The sequence below is a fragment of the Corvus cornix genome, chromosome 1A, assembly GCF_000738735.6.
Source record: "Corvus cornix cornix isolate S_Up_H32 chromosome 1A, ASM73873v5, whole genome shotgun sequence".
NCBI classification, from domain to species: Eukaryota; Metazoa; Chordata; class Aves; order Passeriformes; family Corvidae; genus Corvus; species Corvus cornix.
The window spans coordinates 34,268,300-34,282,242 of record NC_047057.1 but is presented as its reverse complement, the minus strand read 5'-3'; the positions used below and the strand labels follow the sequence as shown (position 1 = coordinate 34,282,242).

General features: G+C 42.2%; 1 protein-coding gene across 1 annotated transcript; it reads left to right on the top strand.

Moving 5' to 3' along the window:
- Positions 1 to 10,713: 10,713 nt before the first annotated feature.
- On the top strand, positions 10,714 to 13,254 carry IL22 (interleukin 22). The gene is made up of 5 exons (XM_010413664.3): positions 10,714 to 10,955; positions 11,741 to 11,806; positions 11,903 to 12,046; positions 12,257 to 12,322; positions 12,740 to 13,254. The coding sequence occupies exons 1-5, from the start codon at positions 10,761 to 10,763 to the stop codon at positions 12,851 to 12,853; spliced, it is 585 nt and encodes a 194-aa protein (XP_010411966.1). The 5' UTR covers positions 10,714 to 10,760; the 3' UTR covers positions 12,854 to 13,254.
- Positions 13,255 to 13,943: the final 689 nt, after the last annotated feature.

Genomic DNA, 13,943 nt, shown 5'->3' with positions numbered 1-13,943 from the left:
AAGTTATGCTGGATAATTTGGCAGAGCCCATTACATTGGCACTTCACTGTTTAGTTCTCTCTTTCACCTGTTCAGCTGGAATATCTGTGGACTTAAGAAAGACAAGATGTTACCTCAGAGAGAGTAATTTATTAAAGCTAGATATGATGACACTAGAAATCATAACTGACTACAGATACTTCATATGGTGACTCGAAGCAGATGGGTGCTACGCAGGCTGGAAAGGCTGCAATGCCCAAAGGGTCAGTCCCCAGCAAATGATGTAATGAGTGAGTGAATTTGTGCTATCCAGTACTGATGATGTTAGAAGAGTGTTCCCTTCGTCCAGAAATTGTATGTTACAGTAGCTTCCTACCAGTGGAGTTGTCTGAAGCAAATCAAGGTATTTTATCTCATGGACTTCTGGGCTTGTTCTGTTATGTGTAAGTTGTAATTGGTCATGAAGTTTCTACTGAAAGGGAAAATGTGCAACAGTGTCTATGAAAATTTTCATTTTTCCTCTACAATGATATTTTTGTAGTGGAAAACTTAATGGCTAAAAGGGGAAGTATTTTTGTTTAGGATGGTATGTTGCTGTGATGTGGGTGCATTGATTTTGCTGTGTCTATCTACATTATTCATATTCAACATGTTCTTGTTTTCCTGGACAAGAGCTCTCATCATCCATTATTTCTCTGTGATACCTGTTAATTGACTTCTATGAACTGTGTCCTCTTTCTTTGTTTTTCTGTGTTTGCCTGGGTTTCTTGGCTGTCTGACAACTCTGTCAGAGTTTTTGTGCAGGTCTGATTTTGAGGCGTGTAAGTCATAGGTACTGTAACACCCTAAGTGCCAGCTTTGCTTATAGTGTTGTCTGTACTGGTACAGATGAGTCTGGTACATCTTAGGTAGCTCTGAGTTTGTTAGATGTATTTTGATTTCTGCCAGGGAGAGAGTAGATACGTTAAAGGAGAGAGACGTTACCTTTAGACAGAAGTATTTAAAGGGAAGTGTAGACAAAATACCTGGTTTTGAGTTACACTAGTGCTGAAGTGTGTTCTGTAGCCTTCAAGGCAGATGTAAATTCTTTATGCATGTTCTCTGCTATTGTTTATCTTGTTCAAGAGGGATTTTGGTTTTTCAAATTATTTCAGACCAGCCTTCAAACATATCTCCTGTTGTGTTTTCAAGGTAGCTGAACATGGAAAAAATGTTCAAAAGTGCACCCTTTATTAATAATTACAAGTGTGTGCTGTGCAGTGAATGTGTATTGTTTTATCAAGGAATCCTTAGAAGCCTTGAAAATGGAGAGACCAAGTAGATAAATAATGAGGAAGGCAGTTGCCAATAGGATATGTATCTCAGGAATAAACAACTTTGTGAGCTTGTCAACTTAAGGTCAAGGTTTACAAAACTGCTGCATTAAAAACCGACCCAGTCAGTAAGTGTTGAATTGAATGTCTTCAGCTGCTGTTCCCAACTTTCACCATCTGGTCAGGGGAGGTGAGGGAAGACCTGATTGCAGTCTGCAAGTTCCTTGTGAGGGGAGGAGGAGGGGCAGACACTGACCTGTTCAATGTGGTGACCAATGATGGGACTCAGAATGGCCTGAAGTTTTGTCAAGGGAGGTTTCGGTTGGATACCAGGAAAAGGTTCTTCACCCAGAGAGTGGTTTGGCACTGGAACAGGCTCCCCAGGGAAGTGGCCACAGCACCAAACCTGTCAAAGTTCAGGAAGTGTTTGGACAATGCTCTTGGGCACATGGTGTGACTCTTGGGAATGGTCCTGTGCAGGGCCAGGAGTTGAACTCATTGATCCTTGGGGGTCTCTTCCAGCTAAGCTTACTCTCTGATTCTCTGACTGGTTTTGCATATAGAGTCTGGATTAAGTCACAAAGCCACTCACTAAGTAGTCTTCTAGTGATACTTGAAGTCACTATGAGTATGTTGTATAGGGATTTTTCAGTCTTTTTGGATTAATAGATCCACATCTACTGTATTGCTGATGGATTCCTATGTAGTGAGCAACAATATTCTGAAAACAGGTTTGGCTTCACCAATGTCTTGCAGGTAGCTGGACTTCCCTCTGCACCCAAGGGCCACAGCCCAAAACCCTGTGTGTGTTGCGGTAAGGTGAAAGAAGTGAAATTATTTACCAGCCACCAGCTTTCTCTTTCACCCAAAAATTCTTGGAGCCTAGTAATAGGCTCCAAGAACTAATATGTTCTCCTTATCTGACTCCTGGTGTCATTGCTTTCTGGCAGATAACAGTGGAAAAAAAAAGGGATTTCCAAATCCATAATATTCAATGAAAAGTTGAATATTCATCAATATTTGTATATTATTAGTACATTAATATATTTGTATATTATTAATACAAATCTGTAGTACTCAAAGATGGGGTAGGAAGCACAGCTTCTTTGAACAATTTAGTGTGTGCTTATTCCTGTGATGCCATAATGATTCATTCCACCTTCCTGTTCTGTAAGGCTGAGCTGACACCTGGCGTTCTAGTGTCACAGGAATTCTTGACCATATGGTGAAATTTGTCAGCAAAGAGCCCCATCACCATTTGATGAAAGTGGAAGTTTTGCTGTGACCTTGTTGACCAATTTTTACTGTAGCCTGAAGAAAAATTGTTTCATTATCTAGATGCACACAAATGTGTGATAAAGAAAACTAGCTGAACAGTAATTTTAATTGTAAGTGGCCTAAAATAATGTCCTGATTCTAGCAGCTATTCAGACCTTTGCAGACCAGAGCCTAGGGAAGAGAGGAGTAGCATGGTGGAGCTGTTGTTAACTTCTAGGTGTGCAGTCATTTCTTTGGTTTTCTGTGCACTGGAACACAATGGGAAAGTGTTAATCACAATAGCAGTGATCACACCAAAAGCAAAACTTGAAGAGCAGTCAGTGGATGGTAGGTAACAAGAAAACTCCAGTTTCATGGAAATCTGAGTTTTGGTTTGCTTTTTGATCCAATTTTTCTATTCTGTCAAAGAAGGACATCTGGAGTTCCATGTAGAAATGTGAATGAACTTCCTAAATGTATTTCCTACAGTTCGTCTATGTCAGATGTGAGCTGACCTTGTGAGGTTTCTGTTTCACAGGCTGTGTCCTAGAGAAGCCCATGGAGTGACTGAGGAAGCCTGAACTTGGCATGTCAAATGTGCTGTGCCTGGGAAACTAAAGGATGGTGCTTGGTGGTCCTGTGTGGTATCATGTTAGGGTGGAGGATTGAGAACTGACACAAGATTGGTGTGAAGACTGATGGTCCTTTGGGAAAGCAAACAGGGCCTGATTTGCATACAGCTTTCACACCTGTTGGATCGCTTGTTGCATTTGTGGGGCTTGATTAAAAGTGTAAGAGCAGGAGCAGTCATTTGCAAAGAGATTGCTCTTTGCAGGGAGAGTTGGGTGGTACGGTTGGGGCAGCAGATCCTGCTTGGTGTAGATGGTTCTTCAGTGGAGGGGGAAAAAGACAACTCAAGCTTCTTATTCCCCACTTTCTTCAGAGGTTGTGATAAAGTCTTCTAGTAAAGCATGTTGGCTTTATAAATGTGACTGACTTACATTTATGCCAAGGTAACTAAGGCAAGCCTGTGAAGGTTTCAAGTAGACCTCAGAGGTTTTTCCTTTTAACAGTGTTTAAATCTGATCTATGCATATACTGTATGTGTCTCTGTGTGCGCTGGAACAGAGCTATTTTTTTCCAAAGTAGCTAGTATGGGGCTCTGTTTTGAAACTGTGCTGAAGATAATGTTGATAATACAGGGGTGTTTTCTTTTTTGCTGGGCACAGGGTCAAGACCTTTTCTGCTCCACCCTACTCCATTAATGTGCTGGGGGTGCACAAGGAGTTGGGAGGGGACACAGCCAGGGCAGCTGGCACTGACTCAGGGGAGATCCCACACCATGTGGTGTCATGCTTAGCATATAAAGCTGGGGAAGAGGAAGGAAGTGGGAGGACGTTCTGAGTGGGGGTGTTTCTCTTTCCAAGTAACGATTATGCATGATGGAGCTCTGCTTTCCTGGGCCTGAACACCTGCCTGCCCATGGAAACTGGTGAATTAATTCTTCATTTTGCTTTGCTTGTGTGTGGCCTTTGCTTTACCTATTAAACGGTCTTTATTTCAACCCACAGGTTTTTGTATTTATACTCTTCTGATTCTGTTCCCCATCCCATTCCAGTGGTAAGTGAGTGTGTGTCTGAGTAGGGCTTAGTTCTGACTGTGATTAAATCACAACTCTCTGTGTGTCTGTGTATATATATATATATATATACACACGTATCATTTTTTAAAAACTTGAGGTGTCTTTGTCTAATACTGTCATGTGCTGGAATGTCTTCAAAGCACCTACTTTAGGATGTGAATTAGAATAGAAATGGCTGGCAGGATCCAGAAAGCATCCAGAAAATACTTTTGGATTTCTGCCTTCCTAGGTCCCTTTCTGGTTACTGGGTTGTTGTGACACATACACTTATCTGCAGATACACCCTGTTCTGGAGAACTGAATGCCCAGGTCTTGTTGCAAGGCTGTCCTTGTGGACAGGGGAAACCTGCTGAGGCTCGGTGGTCCCCCAGCTAGAGTGGGCCTGTGAGTTCCCAGAAGAGTGCTCTTGTGAGGAGTGCGTATTTGTGTTTCCAGTGGGAAGCTGGCTCCAGCTGTTTGTGTATTTTAGCTGACATGACACATGGCTAAAAACAGATAACCCAGGAAAACAGCGTCATAATTCCTATGCTGTAGCTATTTTTTCTGGCCCCATAAATCTCACATTCTTGACAATAGCTCCACTCCGAGAGGAAACTCATTGAGTCATGGAACTCTCTTGGGAGATCAGCAGTAGCATAACTCCAGTCTGGGGAAGGGCTGGGGCAGGGGCTGTTGGCTTCCTAGGGATAGACACAAGTTAGAAGAATGCTGTTAGCGACATGACAACTGTCACCTTCTGTAATGGCTCTGTTATACTGAATAACAGCTGCCAGGGGCTCGCTCTCAGGAGATGCTGAGCTCCAAGTCTCAGTGGAAGTGCTGATATATGGGCAGTGTCTGGGCACAGGTACTTCACCTTAAATGATGTTGCTTCCCTTCAAAATGGCTTCATTTACTTACTCTGTTACATGGTAAAACTGCTGGTACTAGGTCAACCAAGGTGCTGGGGCTATTTCTTAACCTGAGTAACTATTACTGAATTTTGGATTATAAACCAGTTAGCAAAATTCTGTTCCCAATTAGAGTGGTTTCCTTTGAGCTACACTATGTCATTAATTCCACTTCATCATGTTACTGAGTCACGGCTGTGCAACCACACCACACATTAACAGGAAGCTCAGAAGTTTCAGTTCACCTGATCTGATGGTTCAGAAGACATGGTTGCATACATGTAGGTCACTATATAGAGTGACAGTCTTATAATATGTATGTGACTTTATATGCTGAATTAAGAGTTACCATCTGGTGGAAGGGTTAATAGTGGTGCCTTTGGTGCTGTGAGGCTGTGTGCACTGACATGGTCTCGATTCTCTTTTCTCCCCTCTGTGTCAACTGAGTGTTGGCTGCTATTGAGAATTCTTAATAAGACTTCTGTTTATGCTTTACTGATGTTGGCAGGAGTTTTCTGAAGAGGCAAGACCGCTGGACTAACATCTATTGCAGTTCCACTGACACAGGTTTTTGGTTTTTTGTTTTTGTATTAATTAACTTTGGGATTCAGTAGAAGTTACTACATCAGTGGTCTTGGTAATAACATGGTATTAACACATTAAGAACATTGGTTGTAGCAATATAGTGTTGTCTCAACATACCTCTGGATTGCTTTCTCTTGTATCTCCACTATATGAGTGTTTCTGAGGTGAGAATAAAGTTATTTAAAACAAGAAGGTTTTGGGGGTTTTTTGTTTTGTGTGTGTGTGGCTGTGGTTGTTATGTTGGTTTTGGGATTTTTTTGGGTTTTTTTTTTGTCCCAGAATGTAATTTAAAATTGAGCATCCTTCCTCTTGGATGTTTTATGATATGAAATACCAGTTTTATGATATAGCATCTTATGGTTAGGAGACACAAAAATTATGTAACAAAACCAAGTGAAGGTCAGCAACAAAGATCTTTGATGAAATATCAGATATAAAAGCTTAAGTGTTACTGTCAGAGGAAATGTGGTACTCTGTGTTACAAAAATGTTACAACCAGGGAAGGTAGGAAATTGCGAATGGTTTGCAAAAACCCTGAGTCAGCAGTGCCTGTACTGAGAGCTGACTCCAGAGTCTTTTTCAATCACCTAATATTCCCAGGCTAAGCAATTTTGTTCATACTATTCATTCTTCTTCCAAAGAACTCACAGTTTCTTACATAACATTAAACCTATCATAAAAAAAAAAGAAAAAAACCAAGCACAAATATAATGGTTAGATGCTACATCTTCTCTCCCAGTCTCTGCATTTCCTCTGTAGAAATTGAATCCCTTCTGTCATTCCTAATGATCCTGCCCAGAAGACACTTGCCTGTGTACTAGGATGTTTCCATAAGGAATAGCTGGATTTCAGAAAAGCTTATTTTCAAGTTTTGTAGAAAAGAATCGATTTTCATTACTGATACTTTCATTGCTGGGCAGAAAGCTGACTAAAATAAGACTTTACTGGAGCTTGAGCTGAAACAATTTTATACTCTACTTTAATCTTTGGAAGTTTGAAGGTCTGGGCAAAAGCAGAGAAGAACTGAGATGAAATGGAGCTGACAGCTGACTGCTTCACAGATGAGCTGGAGCAAAATGAGGGGATGAGTGTGACCTGAAACCTGAGATTCAGTGTTGAGTTTTAGGTGTTACATGACCTATGGCCTATTCATAGAAATGTTTAAGGGGGGAGAATTTCATTGCAAAATAAAAGATCCAAGAGCATGATACGCAGGCTCACTTTTTCACATGCCTACTCTTGACAGTATTTCTAGCCCAGTGGCCAGTCTTGACATTTCCAATAATGCAGTATAATTTTGGCTGATTGAAAATGTACTAAAGCCCAAGAAAATTCCTGCGTGCTAGTATGTTGCTGCTGATACACAGCAGCTGAACATCAAAGCACAGTATTGATTCTTCACCTGTGACCTCATTCAAAGTCAGAAGGAAGTGTCTGTGGCTTTAGAAGCAGATGTGGTGCAGAGTTCCAGTCCTCCTCAAAAAAATCTCTGTCTTCAATATGGGTCAAGAAGTCATTGTCGAGAATATTTACCACTATGGTTTCTTAATGAATTAGGGAAATTTGATGTAATTAGACTTAAAAAGTTTATGGGTGAGTTCAGTGATGGGATAGACACTTAATTCTTGGGACAGTACCAGGGAGAAAAAGTGACCTGTGAACAATTTCAAAATAATTTCCTTAATTAATTATACTTGAAAAAAATACAGAGAGTACTTTATAGAAGATTTAAGGTCTTTGGTAGTTTTTAATTGAAATTAAAGCAGAGCAGATAGATTTTCTTGCAAGAATTTTGTATTTTAAACAGTGCTGGTGGCGTTAAACATTAAAAATATTATCAAACCTATTTAAAAAAATCATGAAATAGGAAAGGGAAATTACTTCCTCCTCATTCTTTAGATGCATTTTGTCCAGTTTACTCTTTCTCCACAAAGCAAGACCCTCCAGTGACAGTTTCATCCAGAGTACCACATTTTAAATGAAAGGCAGCTTTCCTTCCTCTCTTCTGCTGTGCAGTTCAGGCTAGCCCATTTGGGAAGGGGAATCTAACCAAGCAATTTCCCTGAGGTTCACCCTCAGTGCTCGTTTAAGACCTTGTTTTTCAGAAATCTTTTGTATTTCCTCCTCAAGAATACAAATAAACTCTTCCACAAATGTAGCAGAAAATACAGAGCTGAGGTCTCTCTCTGGACTTCAGCTGGGGACTGGAGTAAGATCCAACGCTAGTGCAGGTTTTTAGCTCCATCTTTCCATGGGATGTATGGCTGGATGTGTATCTCCCATCCGGGGTGTGGTGAGCTAGTGAAAAGAGGTGGTAACTGTGACTAGACTTTGTTCAATGCAATCTCGTAACAGAAATACAAGACCCTGGGAACGGGAGGCATATCTCCACTTCCAAAGAAATTCTACTGATGTGTTACAAGGAATAACTGTAGCCTTGACTACATCGTAGCTCTGTGGCACACCCAGGACCAACAGTCCTAGGAAAAGGCCAGGAATGAACTGATGAGCATGGGAGCCACACAGCCTACTCGTGTTACCAAGCCTGGTAACATTTTGGCCCTTTGCTTTTGGGCTGGACCGCGCTCAGAGTAAGCTAGAGGGATGAAAGAGAGTTACAACCCATAGCTTCTAACAAAAGGGTAAATAATGCAAAAGCTTTAGGAATGTCATAAAAAGGGAATTTGCAAAACACGAATTAATGAACTTGAAATATGCATTTCAGCATCTCAGTGTCTGGAAAATAGCAAGGTGAACTAAACAACTGAAACAGAAGGAGGGCATGATGGCACAACCAAAAAGCATGGCTGAGAAAGATGGCTAACAATACAACTTAAGGTTTTCTATGAAAATAGATATGTCCTATGGTTTCAAATAACAGAGAAGGAAGACAGAAGAGGTTCTGTAATTACTGCATAAAAAAGGGCAGAAGAAAGAGTCAACACCTAATTCCTCATTCATCTGCTTGATTTTGTTTAAACATCTGTCAGGATGTGTAGGATGCTAGGGAAGAGGTATGCTCCTCACAGTGGTTTGAACAAATGAGTGTGGCACAGCACCTATTTACCCAGGTCATGCACCCTTTCCATGGGACTGGAGCCACAAAAAGAGGTCAGGCAAGCTGGATCTGTGTCTGATGAGTAAATGACCAAAGGGATGGACAGTTAACATCTGCCAGAAGGACAAGAGGACAGGGCATCTGAATGCCTGTCCACAGCTCCTGTTCTGGGTATGGGACTTCACTTCTGATGGATGAGCTGATGGAGAAACCTCAGTTGGAAGCAGTCTTTGGTTATCAGACTGTGTTTAACACCTGGGGAGGAGTTAGTGGAAATGCATTTCAGGGAAGGTCAATCCTTCAAAGCAGCCTATCTGTCAGGATTCTCCCAGTTTGGTCTTTAATGTCTTTTGGTTAAGTAAAACTCAGCCTTTCATCTTCTCATTAACCGGTATCCGCACTGGGACTATTAGCTTGGCAAATGAAACATATGTGGAAAAGAGTTTAGAAATATATTCTTGAGTAGCTTTGTGGTGCATTTGGGTGTGAACTGGACTGTTGACATCCTGGGTCCAGACTCGTTTTCTGATGCCTGCTGCAGTCAAGATCCTGTTGGAAGCTGGTCATGGGAATGGGTACCTGAGAGGGGTGCAGAAAAAGAGGTGGTGATGGTGGCTCCAGGGCGCAACTTCAAGGGCACAGATCTGTGCAGAGCTGATGTGGCAGGTGTCTAAGGGTAACTGAGGCAGGACTGAGGCATGGGGAGATAAATTCATGCTGCAGATGCATCAGAGGAGACTAAAGAATAAAACCTTGTGCCACTCAGCCTTTAACTGCTTCCTTTTGGGTATAAGAAAAAGATCTGGGCATTCCAGACCATGGGGTAAGGTTGATAATGGCTCTTGTCCTGAGAACCTGAGCCAGAAGGGATGGAGCCAGGCACACAGACACCCACTCTCAGAGTTCTCAGATGTTTGCTCTCAGAGGTAGAGCTGAAGCCTTGGTTTTCCAATTCTGATTTCTCCTGTTTGTCACCTGTGTACCTTGTGGGTATTAGGCAACCAGTAGTTCATGTTTGTACCAGTTCTGTGTTCTGATGCATTACTGTCTACAGATGGGTTGCAAATCACCCTCTAAAGAGTGCAGTTTCCCTTTAGCACACTACATGATATTTCAGACTGAAGGTGCAGCACTGCCTTCATGCTAGCAGAAGAGCCCTAGGAACATGGAAATCACCTGGATAAGTAAGTACATGACCACAGCTCTGGTCATTATACCTGATTACAGCCTTAAATAAGGAAAATATTTTTGAAAAAGGGAATCTGGAAATCAGGAGCGTGATAAACACAATGTTGGTAATGTTGGTCCTACACAGTTTCTGATCTTTCAGAGAGGATTGCACAGTGATGCGCAGATGGCCAGTGACTCCAGTGGGCCACAGTGTGGGAAAGGGTATTTTCATGGTAGGAGCCACAGGTGTCCAGTGCTTAGGTTCTGATACAGTCTCTGATCACTTGTGTGTACCAGTCAGCAGCAGTGAAACCAGTCCTGTACAACAGAAGATTTAAAAAAGTTTAGATAAGTTATGTTTGCTGCCATCAAATTGTCAATCAAGTAAGTGCATTATAATTGGGACAGGAGGCGCAAACTCATAAAATTCTCAAATATTTTTATGCAAAAGGAATTCAGGATTCCTACCCTGGTAAAAGCCCCTGCTTTGCCCCACATTAATATTTGGTTTTTTTTATAGGAAACTAAAGATTATGATGGCCTTGAAGTTGTATTTGTGGGTTTTGAAGTGGTTAGGTAGTTCTCAGAAGAGGATACTGGAAAGTAAGAGACTTGCTGATGTCATTTTTATTTCACCACCAGTACCCAAAAAAAAAGCTGAGAGAGATGTTGGTGGCCCTATATAAGGTGCAGCTCACCTCCTGCGGAGCACGTCAAGAATCACAGCAAAGGTAAGGCTTGCAGCCTTTGTGCTGCTCTCACTTTGCTTCACCCGCTCTCCTTGGTGCTAACGCTGCCCTCTCTCACATCAGAGCTCAGTGCCGTATCTGCAGCCTGCTGGGACGGACGATTTCACATCGTGAGCCATGGCCTCCCTGCAGACCTTGTCCAAGAGCTTCCCAGGATGGGTTTTCTTCTGCTGCTGTTGCTGTCTCCCTCTTCTTCTCACCAGCTCTCTGCCTCTGAAAGGGGCTTCCACTGCCCATCATGCCTGCAAGCTAAGGAAGATCAACTTCCAGCAGCCCTACATCAGGAACCGCACCTACACATTGGCTAAAACGGTACAGTCATCCATGTGTTCTTCATGGTGGGATCTGAGAACCTACTTCTCTGTTGGTGCCCTGGCTTCTAGCCTTTGGCAGTCCTCTCTCTTTCCCACGTGTTTCTCCAGAAAAATAATGTGCATTTGAGTTGAGGCCGAGTTTGAGTGTGCGGAGCAGTCTATTGCCTGCTGGCTGTGTAGCCACGGGACGCTGTTGCCTCTCCTCCTCCTGCTCCCCAGGGGAAAAGCAGCCCCTGGAGCAGCACAGCTTCTTCTCTTCAAGCAGCTGCTGCCAAAGTGGGCAAACTGTGAAATATGATATTAAATTTCTCCGTTTGCCCAGTCCATTTGGAGCTGGGCCACGACTGCAGTCAGCCAAGCAGACGCTCAGGCATCTGAGCTCTGCCAGGGCAAGTTTCTTTGCTGCTCTTGCCATGGGTGGGTCTCCCTGGGTGTACACCGTTGAGGGCTGCAGCACCTCCCAGCAGTGCTGTGGGCAACCATGAGGTCGGCCACCTGCAGCATCTGGTTTAGTCATCATAACCACGACGACTTCTGACATTTAAGTGGGGGACATGAATTCAGACTTTGGCTTATTTATTTTCCTGTGATACTGACCTTGAATCTTACCCAGCTGAGGGGACAAACAGACACAATGTCCAAATTTATCTGCCTGTAACAGTCTGTGGTGTCCATTCCCTCATTTCACCTGCACTTCCATTACTGATGAAAAGTTCAGGGTTTATTATTAATTTTTAGGTAAGGTTCCCATCACCACCTGACACTTCCTTCTTTTCCTCTCAGGCCAGTGCCTCAGACAAGGACACGGACAACAGATTGATTGGGCAGCAGCTCTTTGTTAACATCAAGGTAAGCCTTACATGAGGAGTCTGCTCTTTGCATCCCTCTGCAGCACTCAGTGATCTCTGGCCTTGATTTAACATGACCTCTTGCTTTCATAAATAGGAAAACAACCGCTGCTACCTGATGAAGAGGGTTGTGGAGTTTGTAGTAAAGGATGTTCTCCTCACTGAAGTCAAGTACCAGTACCCTTATGTTGAGGAGGTGGCACAATTCTTGGCATCCCTGACCTCGGAGCTGAGCAGTTGTGTGAGTTACACTGGCTTTCTTTCCCTCTGACTCTCAGTGCTGCTCCTGAATCTCAGAAAGCTACAAGCAGTGGCAAAAGGCAGTGATACAAAAGGAAACCTCAGATCAAAGATATGAAAGTCAGAGTTAATAGAAAGGTGTGAAAAAGAAAAAAAGTACATCGTTGCACACAGCTGTCAGTCTTATGTCTGGATGTTTTCTCTCTTTTAGAAATTTTCAGGACAGAAAGAGCACATTGAAAAGAACCTGGAACAAATGAAGAAAAAAATGGAACAGGTATATTTTTTCCAAACATTTAAAAAGAGCAGTTTCAAACCCCAGTCATTTAGTTGGATTAAGGCTGACCTAATTATGAAACAATATCTGGAGATTATTTAGGAGGTGAAGCCTACAAGGACATTAAATAGTGGATTAGTGATATTTCCCCTTCCAGCCCTCCCTCACTTGTCCTGTTAGCTCTCTGCATGTGTTATGGTAGTTAAACCTTCAAAAGCTAGGTTGCAGGAAACTTATATGCTAGTCTAGATTTGAGCAAACTAGTTTATATCTAAATATATAATGACTCTAACAGAACTATGTGAGAGAATTAGGCAAGTAAATTCTTGATTCAGTTTCTGTGACCTAATTGAAATCCTGATTTCAATTTTCTGAAAAATAACTAGTTCCTAAGATTTGCATTCTGCTCTTTTCTAGTTGGGAGAAAATGGAAAGACTAAAGCCATTGGAGAGCTGGATTTGCTGTTTGACTACATGGAAAATGCCTGTACTGACGTCCCAAAAAAGGGAGGGAACAAGAAGAAAAACTGAAAAAATTCTGGATCAGGCTTGAAGAGATGTCTCTGCAGATCTCTTGCAATAACTCAAATTGACTAGCTGCAGCTATGTCCATTCCCCCCAGAGGCAGTATATTTTTCACTTGTGTCAAAACTAGCAAACTAAGTGGGCAGAGACAGGATGCATATTGCTGCCTTCTTTGAAAATGAAAACTCCAGGACACTGCCTCTCCATTGCAACACAGGGCATTAGTTATTTACAAAAGCACTGTTCTGTCCTCCTCATCTCCATAGGAATGAGGCAACCATTTCTGTCTTTTATATACTGAAATTTGACACCTATGGATCATCTTTGATCAAGGCAGTGATAAGCAGCCAGGATGTTTTGAGCCTCCTAGTTGGAAATCTCTCTTGCATATGTTGCCCCCTTCTGACCTTTGCCTGAAAAGTTGGTATTTCAGACTGATTCAGAAATAATTTTTGTTATTTGTATTTAATGGTAACTTATTTTAAGGTAATAATTATACAATACTTTTATTTATATAGATTAATTGAAAAATATCCAAGGAAATGTATTTATGAAGCTTTACCAGAAATTAACACTGCTGTGTGATATTTATATGCAGATGGAATGTTTTATAAATGCTTGCACTTTAATTTATTATAATAAATATTTTGGTCCTCAAATATAGCCATTTGCAGAGCTTTTGTCTTTTCTTCAAACGCAAGGGAGATGATACATGTTGCACCTGTGGCACTGCTGGACTAGTGGCTGTATTCTTGTATCCAGAAAGGATGCAAGCTCTGTCTGGGGCTATGCTTCTTCACCATAAGCCTGCAATTTCAACTTCTCACAGGCCAGGGCTTAGTGGGGAGCATGTCAGTCAGCTTTTTTTGTAGGGGATGGTGGGAAAAATAGCATCACTCCTTAAAGTCCTTGATTTGGTTCACTGGTTCTGCCTCAGCATGCTCAGAGACAAAGGTCCCCCCTTGAAGAGCTGCTGGTGAAAAGTCCCAAACTGTCCCCATGGGTCAGATGACGTGGAGACAAACAGGCAGCAGCTGCTAATGAAAACTCAGAGCTCTGCATTCCCACTGCCCATCCATAGCACACTGAGCACAAA